Raw genomic sequence first — 19,135 nt, forward strand, 5'->3', positions numbered from 1 at the left:
CTTTAAAATGTTGTTAAAAAAACCAACAAAAACAACAACTTAGATTATAGAATATAATGTTTCCAACAAGTTAAACAGAGAGAATACACGTGATAGTCCTGTATGAGGTATACTAAGGAACACTTCTTCATTTTATCAAAGCTAATAATTTTCTTTATCATCCCCATTAATCAAGATTTGCCAGTTACTATTTCTACACTGAGATGTGATCACTTCAATATTGTATCAAGTATATAAAGCTTAGTGAAAATACACCCATCTATGCTTATAGCGCTGGTTCCTGTTTCTTAGTGGGACTTGAGAGCTAAGCATTCCCAGGAACTCTTATCGAGTAATGGTAGTATAATATCAAGTTAAGCTTTTAATTGACTCCTGCTAATTACAACACAATGATTAGATTAGTTAGTAGAAGGAAGTTCTGGTGAAGAATAGGAAATAAAAAGGAAATATAAATAGTTTCCTTGTAATGGTTAGGAGATCCTTTTATGAACACATTTTTTGATTACCTCTAAAAAAACCCGAGGTTTAAAAATAAAACTGGGAAGGTTGAAATTAAACGTTTATTTTGATATCATCACCATTTACAAACAGAGGTGAGAAAATTAAGAAGGAATAGCAGTTGTTTAAAGAATTAACTTCTCTAAAAATATATTTGTTTAAAGGCATATCCTAAGAGAAATCAAGAAGAGCAAGTGGTTGTACTCAGCATTAAATATGTAATGCTGCAAAATTGCAATGATGTAACTGTAAGACTTGTTGTTTCTTCTTTCAAAAACTAAAGATTTGATTTAGTCTCCAGGCAAACTTGCTAAGTTAAGTTTCCTTAAAGGCTAACAAAATTTTACAGGCTCTGTCTTAACATCGCCACTTTACTAGCTTGAAGACAGTTCTCTGATACTGATGCTTTGTTTCAGTTCAACTCAAACTGTGTTTAGAATGGAGTTATTAAAAGTGGATATAAAAAAAAAAAAAAAATGAAATCTTTCTCATCAAACATATGTCAAAAAAAGATATTTCTTCCTTTTCATTCAATCATGAACAGTAAAATGAAAAATGGTAGACCTTGCTTCAGTCTTCAGTATTAAAAATTTTACCTTGCTCTTCTTAGAATGTTGAGGAAAAAATGTGCTGGAAAGGTTTTCAAACTTTAGAGAACATAGTGTGATAGTCTGATTGCACTACCAATTTGCTGTTCACCTATTTATTGTCCCTCACTGTTTAATGAAGTTATTTTTTCCAGTTCCCTGCACAAATCTCCATCACAGTTCCAGAGGAAAGAATACTAAATTTGGGTTGTCTAGAAAAGTGCAGGCTGGGAAGCAACCTCACTGCTCTCTACAACTTCTGAATAGAGGAAGCACAAATGGCTCTGCTCCCAGAAACAATTATATGACATGAAAGAACAACATAAAGCTGTGCCAGGGAGCTTCATACTTAGACATAGGGAAAATTTTCTTTACTAAGGGAGTGGTTAAACACTAGAATAGGCTTCCTATTCACTTCCTACAGAAGTGGTTGATGCCTCATTCCTGGCAGCATTTAGATAATAGTCTTATTAAAATGTTTTCACTGATTAGCCCTGAAATGGTCAGGCAGTTGGATTAGATGATCTTCGTATGTTTCTTCCAACCAAACTATTCTATTCTGAAACTACTTGAAGACTAAGGTGAAAATATTTAGATACATATCTCAAAAAGGATGGACTGCATAATCTTGTGAAATTCTATTTAAAAAGAACCATTTTAAAAAATAAAAAAAATACATAAGACTTTTTAAAATCCTACTCAGTGTACATAAAATCCTGGTAAAACTACTATTGCAGTTGCCTATTCACCATCCTGTCATTTATTTCTAGTCTGAGCCCAAAATAAATTTATTCTAAAAAAAAATATTGGCCAGCCATATAATTTTCAAAAATCCAGTTTTTTAAGACTCTTGAATCACCAAAATTCATGAATATGCACTTATCAATTCAAAGGTACTACCTTTTCTTAGACACGGGTATCGAAAGAGCTTTACAATTCCATAATCATCAGCTGTAACCATAACTTGCCCAATAAAATTTGCATCCACAGAATTTATATCATTTATATCTGAATATTTAGGCCAGATTCCATTAACTTCAACACCAGAAACACAAGTCCATGATGCCCATTGAACCCCTTTTAATTCCTCCTTGTTTGTTACTTCCTTTCCATCTAAAAACAAAAATAAGAAGTCATTTTTCAGTATTTATGTAATTTTAAATAAAATATTATTCTGGAAAAAATATTTCTTACAGCACAAGCTCTTGTAAACTAAAAATTAAAAAAAAATAGATGATATCTGAGACACAATATATTGGTTTTTCATATATTTTAAAAACCTTCAATGCAAGCAAATATAATCCATTTAATATTCAAGTTCAATAATTACAAAGTTGTTAAGGTACTGAAAAAACTGAATTTGAATATATTTTCTTTTTTCAATAAAGCAGAACAAATATTTACTCTGGAGAAATAAAATGAATTTTCAGTCAGCATCTCTAACATGCAGCAGCAATAAAAACATGTAAATAACTATCAGAAAATGCTGTACTCATTCAAATAAAGCAAACATTTCCACAGACTTACAAAAGTTTCTTCACAATCGTGTCCTTTGAACCAGAATCCATTTTAAGTCATTTTTATAAAACTGCTATACATGCTTTCTGTAATTAGCAACAAATATAATAAAGGCAACTCAGAATCTTACTTGGCATCCTGTAAAAAAGTCTCTTCCCATTGCCATCATTAGTCTGTATATATTTACTATCTGAAGACCAATCCATATGGGTGATGAAACTTAAAGATCCAATACATTCCCCAACTTTCTTGTATCTCTGAACAACACCATATATATCCACAGAGCTGTCATTGGAACCAACAGCTAGGAAGTTCCCATCTGGTGAATATTTCAGTTCGTGAATAGCTTCTTTCCTGTCTTTGATATGAACAACCTCAGTCATATCTCTGTGGTATGAAAGAAAGCATGTCATAAGTATAAAAGTGAAGTTCTTAACCATAAAAAGAAAAAAAAAAAGAAAAAAAAAAATGAAAAGAAAAGGAGGGAAAAAAAGGGGGGAAAAAAAGCAAAAAAAGAAGGAAAAAAAAGGAAAAAACCCACATCTGTAAAATGATGAAGTGAACTATAACTATCATATGTACAAACACCACATTACTTTCAGGGCTAGTTAGGGCTTTGTGGCTAAGAAAGGAACACTGACACAGGAAGGTCCTGTACCAGGTTATTCACTTAGAGAAAACTTCACTGACATAAGCCACATACCTCAGCTGCTCTTTAAAACTGTGGTATCACAGCAACAAGGCAAAGCACCATTGATTTGGCATGTGCGTTGTACTAACAGAAGCATTCCAAAACAATTATGGAAGTAAGGACAGTTTATTTCAAGAATAATGAATAAAGCAAATATTAAAATAAATCACTTCCTAGAATGCTGCCATTCTTTAAAAAAAACAATGTACTTTTACATATGTGTTATTACGGAAAGCCTCTCCCACACTAGTGCAAATATTTAAATAATCCAAGCACTCTGTAAATCAGCAATTTAAAACAAATCTATGTGGTCTCCTGCACACGGTCAATACTGTATCCACATACATACAAAAGTATTTAGATTGTGTACTTGAAAGAGTTTATAATGCATCTATTAATTTCTGTATCTTACCTGACCCTAAGCACAGTGAAAGAGCCATCCTTCATTCCAAGAGCAAGATGGATTCCATCAGTACTAACTGCTGCACAGCGAATGGGTTCCTCCATATTGCACCGGGCAATCAGAGCATGGTCTATTAAACTCCAAATTCTAGAATAAAGCATTAATTACAAATACAAGGAATGGTTTGTAGCTATGCCTTAGATAGCATGAAGCCTGCAATTTCAGCAGAAAACATGACATGGTCGTGTCCTATTTAAAAATAAATTTCCACTAAGACAAAAGTGTCAGTTCTCCATACAGGAAAGAACGTTCTTATATTTAAGTGTGAGAAAATATCTAATGAGAAAATGCAGGAGCAGGTATTTTTTGTCTTTCTAAAAATAAAAAAAAAATGACAACACATACTTTTAGATCACTGGGTGAAAATTCTACCCTTTTGTTAGTTAATTTAGCTAAAAATCTGTAAGAATAATTCAAGAAGTCACAGATTGAACATGCCCTTTCCTACTAGCAAACTCTAACTTCCTACATTTGTCTAGATAATACTATAAAGCTTAATTGTTTTTACAAAACACATGATATCTAGCATTTATAAGATGTATCCAGCATTCTTGAGTGGAACTTTGGTTCAACTACATTTTTTCTTAACCATGTTACAATTATATATTTAGCAAAAATGGCAACACATTTAATATCTGAGAAAGAAAAAAAAAAAGGCATTTATGACAAAAAGTTGAGCTTTAAAAAGAGAAATTTACAGTTTGCTCAGAAAATGGCTTCTGTTTTCTATGATGCACTATTGTTAACCATAAATTTCAACTACAAGGGCTATTCTGAAATTTATGTCTTCTATTTCAGCAGTGGTGACAGCGATGTGAAAGACAAGCCACATTCCAGGCAGCCATGCAGAACCTGACATACAGGTTCTTGTTCATCGCTGGCAAAAATGCATAACTCATAGTGGTGATTATGTTGAAAAACAGTGTTTTGCTGAGAATTTGCTGTAACAAACTGTTATTGTGTTCTTTGCATATTATCATTTCCATGGAATTAAATAGGAGGCATTACTGTCAAAGTGACCTATGTATTTTATTATTAGAGGTCAGTAATTTCATGCATAACTTCACTGGTTTAGAAGCACTTCAGTGCCAGTTGATATCAGTACCAGTGATATAAAAATGCATACGTTTCAATTACATTATCTACAAAATGAGTTGTTTGCATCAAACTATGTGTGAATGAAAATCAGACAAATAACAACCTGACTGATCGGTCATCGCTTCCAGTCATTGCTAATGGTTTTGTAGGATGGACAGCCAAAGCCCACAGCTCTCCTTCACAGTGCCCCTGCATTATCAGGAAAGGCTTATTACGCTCATGTACCACAATTTCAAAAATCTCACTGTCTTGTGTTCCAACAAGTATATGGTCTCCTCTCCAGCAAACACTTCTTACAGACAGACCTATAGAAGGAACAGATTGTTACTGAGAGGAACATTCTTAGAATTTCTGAAACAAAGATAACATAACATGACAAAACATGGAAAAACATAAAAGCATGAAAATGTCAAGAAGTATCCATACACCCCCTCTTTTCCCATTTACTCCCTTTATCTATTTCACATCACATACTGCTGTCCTTGGAACATTAAATTTTCAACACTAGAATTTTAAAAATTCTAAAATCAAACGTGAACCTTATTTTAGTAAAGCAAAGAACATTCTTTCATAACAAGATCTCTGACTGAGCCTGGAGAAAAGAAGGCTGCGGGGTGACCTCATTGCAGCCTTTCAATACCTAAAGGGAGCCTACAAACAGGAGGGGAATTAACTCTTTGAAAGGGTTGATAACTGCAGGACAAGGGGAAATGGCTTTAAGTTGAGGGAGGGGAGATTTAGGTTGGACGTCAGGGGGAAATTCTTCACAGAGAGAGTGGTGAGGTGCTGGAACAGGCTGCCCAGAGAGGTTGTGGATGCCCCGTCCCTGGAGGTGTTCAAGGCCAGATTGGATGGGGCCCTGGGCAGCCTGGTCTAGCATTAGGTGGGAAGGTTGGTGGCCCCTGCATGTGGCAGGGGGGTTGGAGATTCGTGATCCTTGAGGTCTCTTCCAACCCTGGCAATTCTGTGATTTTGTGTGAAAGAAATACTGACTTTTGAATCCGAAGGGGTGAATTTAATGCTCTTAAATTTCAAAACAGGTAACAGAAAATGTAAATTACAACTTCTGATGAAACCATGAATTCACATGATTCTCAATTATGTACGTGACAAAAGCATCAGTGCAATGCATTGACCAGGTATAAGACAAAGAATTCAATACTCTCCAGCACGTTTCTAAGATGCTACCCCTAAGGCAAACCTTTGTAGCTTATATCTTTGTAACAATATCTGGTTTTTTTTGCTTTCCCCCTTCAAAGAAAAGAAGTAGGACTCACTGGAACAATATACTAAAAAGTTGAAAAGAGTTTATGATGGAATTTAACAAGGATTTCTGAACAACTGAATTACTTTCCAGGTTTACAGAGGAGCTGAACACTCACAAATTATATTTGTTTATAGATAAGATTGTGATAAATAAAATGAAAGTTAGGAGAGTTGTACATGGAGAACCCAGTCTTAACCCAATTTATGAATATGGACCTTTTAAAAAAGGCTCAAATTATTACAGCCTGATAGCACAAGTCAATTTTGCCAGTTTCAGATATAGATAACAAGATGATAGAAATGCCTGACATAATTCTCTCTGTCAGAACACTGACTATTGTGAAGGGCAGGTCAAGAATGATCAGTGAAAACCTACTCTGGGTTAATAGGTGAGGCAAAATTATGTCCATCAAGCAAGAGAAAATGAATATTGTATGAGCTGATGTGCTTCTAAAAAATATTTTTAACTGTGCAGAGGGAAAAGAAGAACTTATGTTTTTAAAATTACATAGGGAAAAACTGCAAGGTTCAGAAACGGTGAATGTGTGGATCGGCAGACCAGTCTGGTGCATATTTATCTATGTTTTTTCATTTTTAACAAAACAAGCTTTCAAAGCAAGACCTACTTATCATGCTTTGCATCTAAAGAGAACCTTTGAATGTACACTAGACGTATTTCCATAAGAAATAGAATGAAAAAATGCCCAGAGTGCACTCAGTGCACTCCTACTGCTACACAATATTCAGTCTACTGTAATTAAAAATAAAAATCAAGAAAGAAATAACTGGAATCTTTGATGAACAGTGATTAAGAAATTTGTTTTAGTAAGCTGGAACTTCTTGCGGTGGAGGGAGATATTTTGAAAAACTATTTGGAGATCTATCTAGAACATTAATTTGCTTTGCAAACCCTTCGAGGAGATAGGGAACTTGAGATTGCATTCACAGAAAGATTAACAACAGATAAAGTGGGGCCAACAGAAAATGCAGTTAAGAAACAAGAAGAATGAAAGGCCATAAAGGCTATCCTGAAAAAGATATGAATAAAGAAATCACAGATGCAGAAGTCTAAAGGGAAAAGATTATGGAAAATGGAATCGTGAAAGATATAATTTAAAAACAAGTTATTAGGTGCGTAATGGGCACTGGATGAATAAAGAAAAATGAAGATGGAGTACTCAGAACTGATGAATCTAGAGTTCATTCCAAAAGCAAGAGAGATGATCTGGAATAGAGAACAAGTTTGAAAGAATGAAACAGAATGAACTGTAGCATTTAAATACATGCAGTAGCAGCATCTAAGCAAGCTTAAAAGCCAAAATTTCTAGTGTATGTAAGAACAGGTCTCTTTCTCCTGCTCTAGTCATGTTTTTCCCAAATCTGCATTGATGTTTTAGTTCAACAGCGAATCATAATTCTGGCTTTGGGATAATTTCCTTAGCAAATACAAAGTTACTGATATGTTCTATGGCTCTTCAAATTAAGGAAACTTTACAAGTGCAAAGGTTCATGAGTTTTCCACCATTATTCTTGTTAAAACTAACAGATATTTATTATTTGTTATAGACCTAAGGAGGCCACAGTTACATAAAACACTATAAGAAAGAGAGAAAAGGTACGTACAAATAAATTGTTTTGAAGGAAAAATTGAAATTACCAACAGCAGAAATACATCTGTGTTAGTGTAACTTGGATACAAGACACAACAGAAGAAAGCTTTCTTTTCAGAATGAATTCAACAATGTACAAATTCACTTAGGAGACACTCAAATTTGCTAACTTTATCAATGAATTAATTTAGCGTTTCTAGAGTACAGAAATGTACGTGAATGCAAACACATCAAATGTATGAATGAACCAAACCTATTATAAACTAGATTAATCTTTTTAATTCAGAGGGACACCTCTATTTAGAAATATATTACTTTGAAATATTAATTAGAAACTTAATACATAACCATTATTTTTATAAACAAGAAATTCTGTTCTGTTTTTCAAAGTAAGTCTATCAGACTAGACAGAAACTGAAGTGACTATCCAAAACAGTCAGTTAAGTACTTATTTTAGAAAAAATAAATTAATCTTCTTATGAAGCAAGGGGGTATAAACATGAACACATTTATCTCTTGATTTGAAACTGAAGCAATTATTTCTCTTCAATTGTCTCAGTCATGACAAAGTCACAGCACCCCAGGGCATTTCAAATCGAATGTACTTCATCTTTCTGGAATATATCACAGTCTTGCTGGGAATGTCAAATAAATTACAGAATAGAAATATTTAACTCTGCTTGTAATCAGTTATTTATGGACAATGATGTATCTAATTGTCATGATACATTCTACCTCATCATCAAATTCTCCACAAGGTGATAGAAAAGAGCAAAGTTACTGGGGAAACAAAAAAAACCTCACATGTCTACGAAAGCAGTATTATATGAGATATTAGTGTTTCGGTGCAAGTCGATATTATATTGCTGCTTACTAAAGCCCCGATACCTAGAACAATGACAATATACACCATAGCCTGCTTGATCTAAAATTTTATTACGATATAGGTATATGGAAGCATCGTACTAAATACCACAAAACTTTGTCCGAATAGTTTTTCTGAAAACATGGATAACTACAAAAGGGAATTTCTTGACTCTGATGTTTTCATTGCAGTGTCTCTTCTAAATCCTCTTACTGATTTACTCTTCATTGTTAAAAACTGCTCTGCATCAGAAAGGACATGCATTGTATCTGTTTATCTACAGTTTCATAATATATAGTCACAGAAAAACTCCTGTCCAAAACTTCCTAGTATATAGTACATTGCACAGCACCTTTGATGGGCTACATATCCTCTTATTTGCAGGCATCATGAAAACAAAACATTTCTCATCTTGCCAACAATACATAATAACATCCATGAGTCCCGCTCCTAATTTATTGATTTATTTAAATAAGCCTTTTCTTTTACAAAACAATGTAAAATTTCCAATCTACGGTATGCTTAAAGTGACAAACATCTTCTTACCTTTATATCCCTGGTCCGTTTCCCTGAGATCAATCACAGTAATTGGTTTAAAATTTAAATCCCACAAGCGAACACAGCCATCTCTGCCACCAGTAGCAAAGCCCTCTTCACACGCGTTCATGCTGAAAATTCCTGCCTAAAGAGAGAAGAAAATTATTTTTAATAATACATACAGATGAGAGAGATCAATAGAGAGAGTGGAACCCTCCTCCTATTACACTCTTTCACAGTTGCTGAAAATTGTACAAAAATACACAATTAATACAAGTTTTAGATACCAAAGAGAATTAAGAGAATTCTTAAAAGAACAGTTTTTAATAATATGGGTTTTCTTGGAAGTTGTGAAGGAATTAGAAAGAACTTAGATGCTGATTTTTGAAAACTTAAGTAACCATTTTTGCTTGTTTCTATTCAAGGTACATAATAAATATTCAAAATTACATTAATTCATTTGAGGGTTTAACAGATGCTTATGTACTGTCAGAAACTGAGGTGCTTTCCAAAATGAGAGCTTGAACACAAGAGAAATATGCTTTGTTTAACTGTATGTTTAACTGTACATACAGAATTAAACTGAACTAAAGTAGTTCAAGCCTAAGATAGGTTTGCAAGCCCACAACCTTTTTTGTCATAAACCAAATAATTAAATACACTCATACAAAAATCAGTAGAAGGATTTCCACCAATCTCCTTTAGGCTTGGTTCTGGGCCTTTGTTGCTATTAGTTACTTCCAATGTAGGCAAATGTATGTTTAGGATTTATTATTTATTTTTACACATTTTTAGACATGAAACATTGATTCCTAATCTTAAGTTTAGAATGAAAATACAAAAAAAAACTGTGATAATTTCCAGGTACTCATGACTATTCTTTGCTACCAAACTGTATTTTATTCTCCAATCATATCTAAAGAAAATACCTGAATGCACCGTAATGAAGTATGAAATCTGTTTGTTCCTTTGGTGTTGAGTAGCAAGGATTTAATTGTTTCAAGAGTTGGGAAAAATAAAAAATAAAAAACTTTCTCAGCTTTCACAAGATAACCATTGTTCGTGAAGTGTAAAACAACAATCAAGACTGAAAACTAGGGTGACAGAAGTTCATTTTTTGACACATAACGTCCATCCTCAGGACACTGACTTTTAAGGGAATCCACATTTTCAGAAGTAGCATGTGCCTAAACAGAGATATAGTACAATTTTTAAGTCATAAGCAGATTAGAAGGCTAACTCTCATATCTCTAATGTTCTGCAAATCCTCTTTCTGTTTCTTTGGGAGCCTAAAGATTTTACAAAATCGACTCCTACTCCATTTATTTCTATCTGTGACTGTTTTACTGCATTAACCTTTTAGCATTATTGAGTAAACATAAGGCTGAAGGAATTCTGGCCTTTTTTTAACCATATGATGAATGTTGCTCAAGTTTTTGCATATTTAAATAGTTTAAAGCTCTTTTTGGAATGCAACCTTGATAATAGAATTATTCTCTTTTCTCTAATTAACTCCTTCAAAAATCCATAGTTTAATTAGTCCATACTGAAAAACAAGAATCAGACATTTGGCAATGTGGGAAGCCGGCTGAATGTTCTGAAGATAAAATCTAGTGGATCCAGGATTAATCTGTTTTCCATTTCATAGAATATCCTTATCTTGAGAAGAACATACTGGTTGCCAAGGAGATTTGGCAGATGTGCTCAATCAACCTCCTGCAATGCAACAGGACATCCTCATTTCAGTGCAAGTGCCACTGGGATAAGAGATGAAAACAACAACAAAAGTCCACTATGGGAACTCTAAGTATCTGATGGAGGAAGCTGAGCTTAGCTACTCTTCATTTAATTTTTAGGCCCACATTTAAGTGGGAAAGATAGATTATGCTCAGAGCTTGGCCAGTCATTGTGCTTTCACTAAATCTTTCCTTTCAGGAAAAGTAAAGTTTGCTAATTCAAAACATCTTTGAAGTCTTCAAGATTCTCTCAATTCTTCAGTTTGTAATTGTTATGACATAATTTGGTTCTTGATCCTTCAATCTGTAGTTGTTATGAACATAATTTAGTTTTTGATGGTCAGTGGTCTTTCATCAGTACTGAGAGGCAAACTGACTTTGTTTGATCCAAACGAATAATACGAGCAAGAAGCATTGACTGTGCTTCTGACTCAAAACAAAATACGTAGATCAAATTATCCCATCTTAAAAGTTAGCAAATTTGCCATATGGATCATCTTTTTCTGCTATGGATTTTTCATTATACTTCTTAAGGAATGAGAAAATTTTGGAAAGAACTCAAATTAATCAGCAGTTCTCTCAGAATGCAAAATATTTCCTATTGTTCCAGCATAACCAGCTGGTATCACATCTGTGTTCCCTTAAACTGGAAAAGAGAATTAAACGAGAGCAAATAAAGAAATCCCCAGACAGACCAGAACTTGAAAAAACAGAGAAGTACAAGAATTTAACAAAGATGGCCTATACTGTATGTATATTTTCCTACTGCTTCTATCCATTAAATTTAAAATAGTGAAGTAGCCTCGTGTTGCTTGGTGCTTCCAGACCTGTCTCGTCTCCAGTGGACAGAAATCAATTGCTAATTTGTCCAAATGCAGTCACTAATAGAACTGTGTGGTGAATTTTCTAACTGTGCAATTCCTAAAACATGTGACTGTAGTTAGCTGTAATTAGGAGCAAGCATTCACATGGAAAACAGGCAATTAGAACAAGTAATCACATTGCAACTTCAAGAATGCTCAAGAAGCAATTAACTTCTTCTGAACAATATGGAGAACAGAAAGATTTTGCCAGTGTGGTAAACAATCCAGCACTTCCTTTTTAGTCCCAAGTGTAATTCAGGATACATATGCTAACATATAAAGCAATGTCTACAATGGGCATTTATTCTAACACAGTCTTTCCCAGTATATGCCGCACAGTAAATGGCTGGATTGTAAATATTTAAAGTTGATGTCAATACGTTTAACGTGGAGAGCAACTATTCTGAAATGTAATCTTCTTATGTCACAAATTACCCATAAAATAGTTCAAAAATGGGCATATTGCTATAAAAAATAAAATTAGTTGTATATACGCCTTTCACTGCCTGAAATAAGTGGACTATTGCTTTTCAAATTCACAATAAGGCTAAACAATAGGGAAAAACTTCTGCATGACTTAATGTGTTGGTAACTGATACTGGCTTAAAACCATTCATTTAAGTTCATTATATTGTTTCCATCTATATTTAATTAGTGTTCAACCAACTGACATAGGCGTGCAATAGTTCTAACAGGGTGCCTGTTATTTAACCTCAAGTCTGTTATTTAACCTCAGTTTCTGACATCAATCCACACAACTTTAATGTGTACCTCTGAAAGACTATCTCAAAATAAATTATTCAGCTGCTGAGAAAGCATCTTATGTACATTTACAATTCAAGGCAAAACATAGCATATAACAATCTTTAAAGCATTCGGTGTTTTTAAACAAGCATATTTTCTTTTAATGCACGAGTAAAACCTTATGTCTTATGTTTCAGATACTTAATCACAGACTACTTTGAATTTAGAACCTGTAAAGTGAATAAAATAAATAGCAAATTCTATAATCTGTTGTTTGCACTGGTACAGTGATGTAACATTGGGTAAAAGATTATTTTTTTAAACAGTATATATATGGTTAACTTTCCAGAATCAGATGCACTGCATGCCTGTAATACCACAACAGTGCCAATGAATTTACATATATTTTCATGCTGCCTTGTTTCCTTTCTCCTTTTTTAGACTTTCTCCACTGGTTTTATTATTAAGAAGTGTTCAGCAAAACTACAGTTCCACGAATTCCCATCGTGATCCAGTGTTTTCCACACATACATTCTATGCCTGTACTCATCACCTCTGCTCATTTTCATCTTTTCCTACCTTCCACTCCTACTTCTATGTTCAGTGAACTCTGCAGTCCTTTTCCAACAAATTTTCCAGTCATCCAAACATGCTATTTGCTTTAACCTTTTTGATTCCTCATCAAACTCAGATAGGAATCTGCCAGAAACTCTTCTTTCCTCTGCCTACAGTTCTTAGTAATGCTGTAACAGAAAATGGATAATCTGGCTTAGCAATGAACTCAATTTTGCTTGCTAGTGCTAAAGTTCTTCTTTACCTCCTCTTTTGCCTATACTGAAACATACTAAACTGCTCTTAAAATAAAATATCTTTTGAACTAAGCTAAATATAACAAAAGCACTCAAACTTTGAGAAGTACTTGTTTGCTATATTAATACAGACCACTGCCAGCCAGATGGACAGTGTCTCCACATCACTAATGTACTTTAGAAAATATTCTTCTGTAGCTGAGATACCTACCCTTTTTCTTGTAACACAGGAATACATGGTATTCAAGTAAATAATGAGACACTTTCTTTGAATAAATTTTCAGTCTAATTCAAGCCTAGTGAGAAGTAATGATAAGGCATGATAAACAGGCATGAAGGGATGACAATTCCAACACTAGCACTCTGAATGCAAATTTATACTGATTCCTTGCTATGCTCAAACTATGCTTTTAACAATATACACCCAAAACAAATGATACCACTTACACCTGCATTCTCTTCTAACAGAATGGACAAATAGGACATGATTTATAAAAATCAAGTACAAAATAGCTGTAAAATATAATGATTATAGTTTAGTATGACTGAAGAAGCACTCTTATTCCAAGCTTTCATATTTTGTACTTACTATAATCTGACATTATCATTTTAACTAGTATTTTATTGAAAAATAATGTTTCATTTTGTCGGAAAGTTAGTTTCATTTGTTGGAAATTTCTGGAGAATATTTTTTTCTTAAATTGGTGTGATTTTTAATGACTCTAATATCCTGTGAAAATGAATTCCAAAACCACAGACTAGTGCACCTACTTAATTTTCAGTATGGCAAACTACAACTCCAATGAGCCTAAAGGACACAGCCAAAAATAGAAAGTTAGATAAGACCTATTCCAAGGTCACTTGAGCTCAGTTCACTGACTCTAACGAAGATAAAAAGCGCAGCACTTCAAATTTGATCTTGTGTTCAACAAAAAATGGATGCAGTGTAACAGAGCAACAAGTTCTAACAATCTTGTATTCATCAGCTGGGTCATTACACATTTCCACACTTAAATTCTTCATAATTACACTTTTATTCATAAACAGACAAACCATCATTTTATACAGGTCTCTGACTAAGTAGTTCAATCCCTCCTATAAGTTAGTTCAACAACGTGCAACCATTCTTTACTGTACGTTTCTCACTACCATCAGCAAACACAAAATCAACTTACTGTTGACAGCAACCTCTCCCACATATATAATATTCACCATTTTTGTCCCCTCCATTCTACCTAGCCAAATTATAAAGAACGATTTTAAGATTTCAACTGCACAATAAGCATATGTGCCAACAAACTAGGTAAGCATACAGGCTTATGTAGTCCATAGAATCAATCGACTCTAGAGAGCTACCAGATAATTAGCCAGTAGGACTCAATTCACAGAATGACAGCACAGCTAATGTTGGACAGAAACTCCGGAGACCATCTAGTTGTGCTCAAAGGAGAGTCAGCTAACAGCAAGTGCCCAGGGCTTTGTCCAGTTGTGTTTAGATTATCTCCAATGGAGAGAGATGCATATGGAGAATCCACAACCTCTCTGGGTACTTGTTTCTTTTTTTCAATGCCCACTGCCTTAACATAGGAGTGCAGGCCATCTAGACTTGGATAAATCATACATCCACAAAAAATTAGATTAGACATCATCAGTCTTTATCACTGGAATTGTTTAAGAACACAGACCAGGTGATTTTGCACTGCCCTTTTTGGCTCTCTGGAAATCTATTTAGCGTTTTACGTTAATTTAAAAGAGATATACTTACAGCATGTGCTCCCTGTATTGTTCTTACAAGGTTGATTCCTTTCCATACATAAATATCACCATTCAGTGCACCAGAATACGTCACTTCATCTCTTGCACAAGCTAGGCACAGTATAGTTTGAAGATCACCAGTTTTGCCAAAAACACCACGTTTTGGTGTCAGTGAATTGCCACACAAGCTCCAGAACTGCAAGACAAAGTGATTCAGAGAGACAGATGTTTGCTAATCTCCTATAATTTAACATGTTCACTTGAGAGATAAGTACTTTACCTCCTCATTACATACATTTTCCATCTACATTTCACTGTTTAACTTTAACCAAAGCAAACAGGGTCAATGATTATGTTGTTGCCTTAGATGTAACTGCACAAATTAAACATCTGTAGGAAGGTAACATATTTTAAAAAAGGTAATTCCTTAATAGCAATTTATTTGAAATTGTCTGTTTAACTTGATTTTGTGAGGTGAAGAATATGACAGAATTACGAAGATGAAGAATAAATAATTACAGATATAAAAAAAAAATAACATGAAGAAGGAACAATGTAAGAAAAGCAGACATCATCAGTAAAAATCTCTTTCCTGATCCAAATGCCTCTAAACCATTAGGGGTCAGATTGTATTTAAAGAAGTACTATCAATTATTTTCAAAATACACCTTTCCCCCTCACCTCCAAAAGAGAGCTTTTCTTATCTAAATGGATGGATTTTCATGACAAAGCCACTTTAAATATACTAACTCTCAGCTGGCAAATATTAGCTTACTATCATCATAGTGTTACTTTTAGATCTTGAAACAGAAAAAAGTTATTATTAATTCAGTTCATGGAGACTTGATTAATTTAATAAACACTATGCTCAAAGGTATATGCAATCTAGCCAACTATTAATATATATTAATCTCAATTTCATGGTATAAAAATAAGAAAAACATTATTTTTTTTCTCACCACAGGAACCTACAGTTAAAAGCAATGCAGAACTTTGAAGCTGCCATCTACTGCTGTTATGTGGTAACACAGACATCAATGCATGCGATAAGAGACTGACTTTCTCTAGGAATTGTGTCAGTAGGATTATGAATGCTTGACTGTCATCAGATACAAGTATGGAAAAGAAGCTTTTTTCCTGCATGACAATTGGGACACACATCAAATGAAGTAAGAGAGTTTCTATGAAATACTCTGCTTGAAAAATATACAGAATGCCAATTTACAAATCCTGTTAACAGGCAAAGAGCGTTGAAAACAACAAAAGTAGCAACAGCAGAGAAAAAAGAAGACAAAGAAAAATCAAGAATTTTTCCTCTCTCCACTGTATTTTCACATTTTCTGAAACTCTGAGAAATGACTGTTAAACATGTTTCAGCTCTGCAGTGTAACAATTCATTAATTGTTTAAACTGGAAATTTGAGTACCTGGACTCACTTTAAGCGTGTGTACTTTGCCTTACACTGCTTGGGATTTCAAACAGTATTTAGAGGACCTAAATTCTAAATTACAACACAATCATCACATACAATACTAATGACAAATCTTTTACTCTACTTTTATTCTACTTTTTTGTCTGCCTGACCACGAACTCTTCTGAGCAGAAATGGCCAGTTTTCCCACTGTATATTTTGTAAAATGTCTAGTGTAGTCATGTGCGATACACGATAGCAATCCCTGAGCAGTAGATTCCTTTTAGATATATACTCTTTTTGGATTCCATTTTTGCCTTATTTTACAAAGTATAAATAAATATTTCATGAAGTAACATTCATTTCATTACCTTGATGTGTTTGACACCACAGCTGACGAGTTTGTTTGGCTGGTACAAATCCCAAGAAATATCAAATATCTGCATTAAAAATGAAAATAAAAAGCAGCAAACCACAAGAATGTCAGCAGAGATGGTCTTTTCAGCACAGGATAGTGAAAACAGTAAAAACCTTGTACCAAATCAACAGATAATCTAAAATGCTTTAAATAGAATGACTTCTTTATCCTTCATCCAACACTGAAGTTGCAACATACAACTCACATCTTTTCTATTTGGTTCTTTTTTTTTCCCCCCACATGAAAAGAAACAACAAAAAGATTAATTTATGAAAATCTAAGAGACTAGAAAAATCTAAGAGATTACCTTCAGTTTTATTTTTCATACTGGGATTGGTGCCTAAAAAGTGCCTTACTTTCACAATTCCCATGCATGCTCACAGTCTCAACAAAGTATTCACAAATAAATGAGCTACATATTTTATTCACATATATGTTATGCATTGAATCATAATGGTTGGAAAAGACCTCTAAAATAATCTAGTCCAACATCTTAATCCAAATCCAAACTTCATGCAATTTCACTGACACTCAAATTCTTGAGCTATACTTACTCTGTCTGTATGACCAGGAGCCATTGATAACAATTTTCCTTTTCTCCAGTCCCATACACAAACTGTGTTTTTTGAATCCAATCCAACTGAGACCAACCGCTAAAAGTAATCAAAATAAATAAATAAATACAGATAACTCAATCAATGCCTTAGTTAAGGCAAGAGTCATCACTCTAAAGGATAACAAACTCACAGCCAAATTGAATAAGAAACAATATCTACACTTTGATACAGAAAAAAAATTAAAGATATACCATCTTATTCAAAAGCTTTGTCTTATCAGTTACTTTTCCAAGAAATTATAGAAAAACAAAAGCTTAAGAACTACACACTGCAGCCTGGATCATCTTCAGCTCTAAGAACACTTCGCACAGATTTCTTGACGCACATCACTAACCATATTAGTTTACAGTCCAATTCTACTACACCTGTTAATCAGTGAAAAATCTTATTTTTTCTTTAAAATCTTTTTGTTGAGAGTTTGTAACAGTTCTGAAGACCAGACAAAATGAACGTCGGTGATTTTGGGTTTTGTTTTTATTTTTAAAAGAACTGAAATCTTTTTCTTCAGTTTATTCAGGTACTGTGACATCTTGATAAAAAGATAAAATCTTAGCAAATCTTTTGGACAAGTTTTTCTCAAGCAAATACTTACATTCAAAACACATTTAATTTCAATTTTTTATGCAGACCATAAAATTGAATTTGTAACAAGCAAAAGCAAACAACAAATGTAGGAAAAATTTTTACAAAAGCAGAAATCTATTTCCAATAACATTATTTCTTTACTATCAGTAAGGCTCCAAAATCATGGGAATAAAAAGAAAAGAAAAAAGTTAAATACAAGTGAACTTCAAGCTTCTTAATTATTAATGCAAACTTCAATTTTTCAGATACTCTGAAGTTCATCTTTTCTATCTTTAAAAAATTTTCTGAAAGGAACATCAGTTTCAATTCCAGCTATCCTTCTATAAAAGTCAATTCCAGCCCAACTGCACAAGAAGTATGAAAGTAAACTAGCTCTGTAAATGATACTCATCAATCCCCCACAAAATCTGATGATGTCCTACATTGGCTGATAGTTTTATTTTTCAAAAAGAGTGATCAAATGGTGCTTTCAGTTCTCATAGAAAATCTTGTTACCAACCAGTACACCTCCACAAGGAGAGCTCAGATGATAATCAAAATACTTGTGATCTTACAGAAGAATTTATTGTAGAGAAAATTGAACATATCTCTATACTACAGAAACTGAAGAACAACCATGGTTTTAGCTGAGACAGCTGCATTAATGTGAGACAGCTAATGAAGAATGCCTTCCTAAGATATTCAGACAAGATGCAGTGGAGTGTCTACATTGTCCAACAAAAGTATAAGAAGTAGACAACTAATAAAACAAACTTGGAAAAGAGGCTTGAGCCTGCTTCTGTTCTTCTATTCATTTTTGGCAACTGCTGATGTCCACTATTGTGACAGTGAGCATTTAAGACTATTTAAGTGAGCATTATGTAACAGGAATCATGTTTTAAATGTGATTCATCAGTATATTACAATTGCTACAAATGCTTATGTTGTGATTTCAGTACCTTTCTGTGTATCACTCCACTAAATCAAAATATCATACAGTGTCCAATATATTAAATAATTAAACTTGCCATCAACATTAAACGCTACTTGTGGGAAATATCTAGAAGAACCTCATCACAGAGAAC

General features: G+C 33.7%; 1 protein-coding gene across 1 annotated transcript in view; it reads right to left on the reverse strand.

Moving 5' to 3' along the window:
* EML5 (EMAP like 5) overlaps positions 1-19,135 on the reverse strand; it is a 93,757-nt gene that overhangs the window by 57,064 nt on the left and 17,558 nt on the right. The window contains exons 3-10 of the mRNA XM_090141490.1: positions 17,424-17,522; positions 16,823-16,891; positions 15,051-15,236; positions 9,143-9,278; positions 4,959-5,160; positions 3,707-3,844; positions 2,734-2,990; positions 1,986-2,198 (exon numbers count right to left, since the gene is read on the reverse strand). Coding sequence (XP_089997616.1) covers positions 1,986-2,198; positions 2,734-2,990; positions 3,707-3,844; positions 4,959-5,160; positions 9,143-9,278; positions 15,051-15,236; positions 16,823-16,891; positions 17,424-17,522 — 1,300 coding nt within the window. The remainder of the gene's footprint in view (positions 1-1,985; positions 2,199-2,733; positions 2,991-3,706; positions 3,845-4,958; positions 5,161-9,142; positions 9,279-15,050; positions 15,237-16,822; positions 16,892-17,423; positions 17,523-19,135) is intronic.

The sequence above is a fragment of the Phasianus colchicus genome, chromosome 5 (genome assembly GCF_987193195.1).
Source record: "Phasianus colchicus chromosome 5, bPhaCol1.hap1.1, whole genome shotgun sequence".
Taxonomy (NCBI): Eukaryota; Metazoa; Chordata; class Aves; order Galliformes; family Phasianidae; genus Phasianus; species Phasianus colchicus.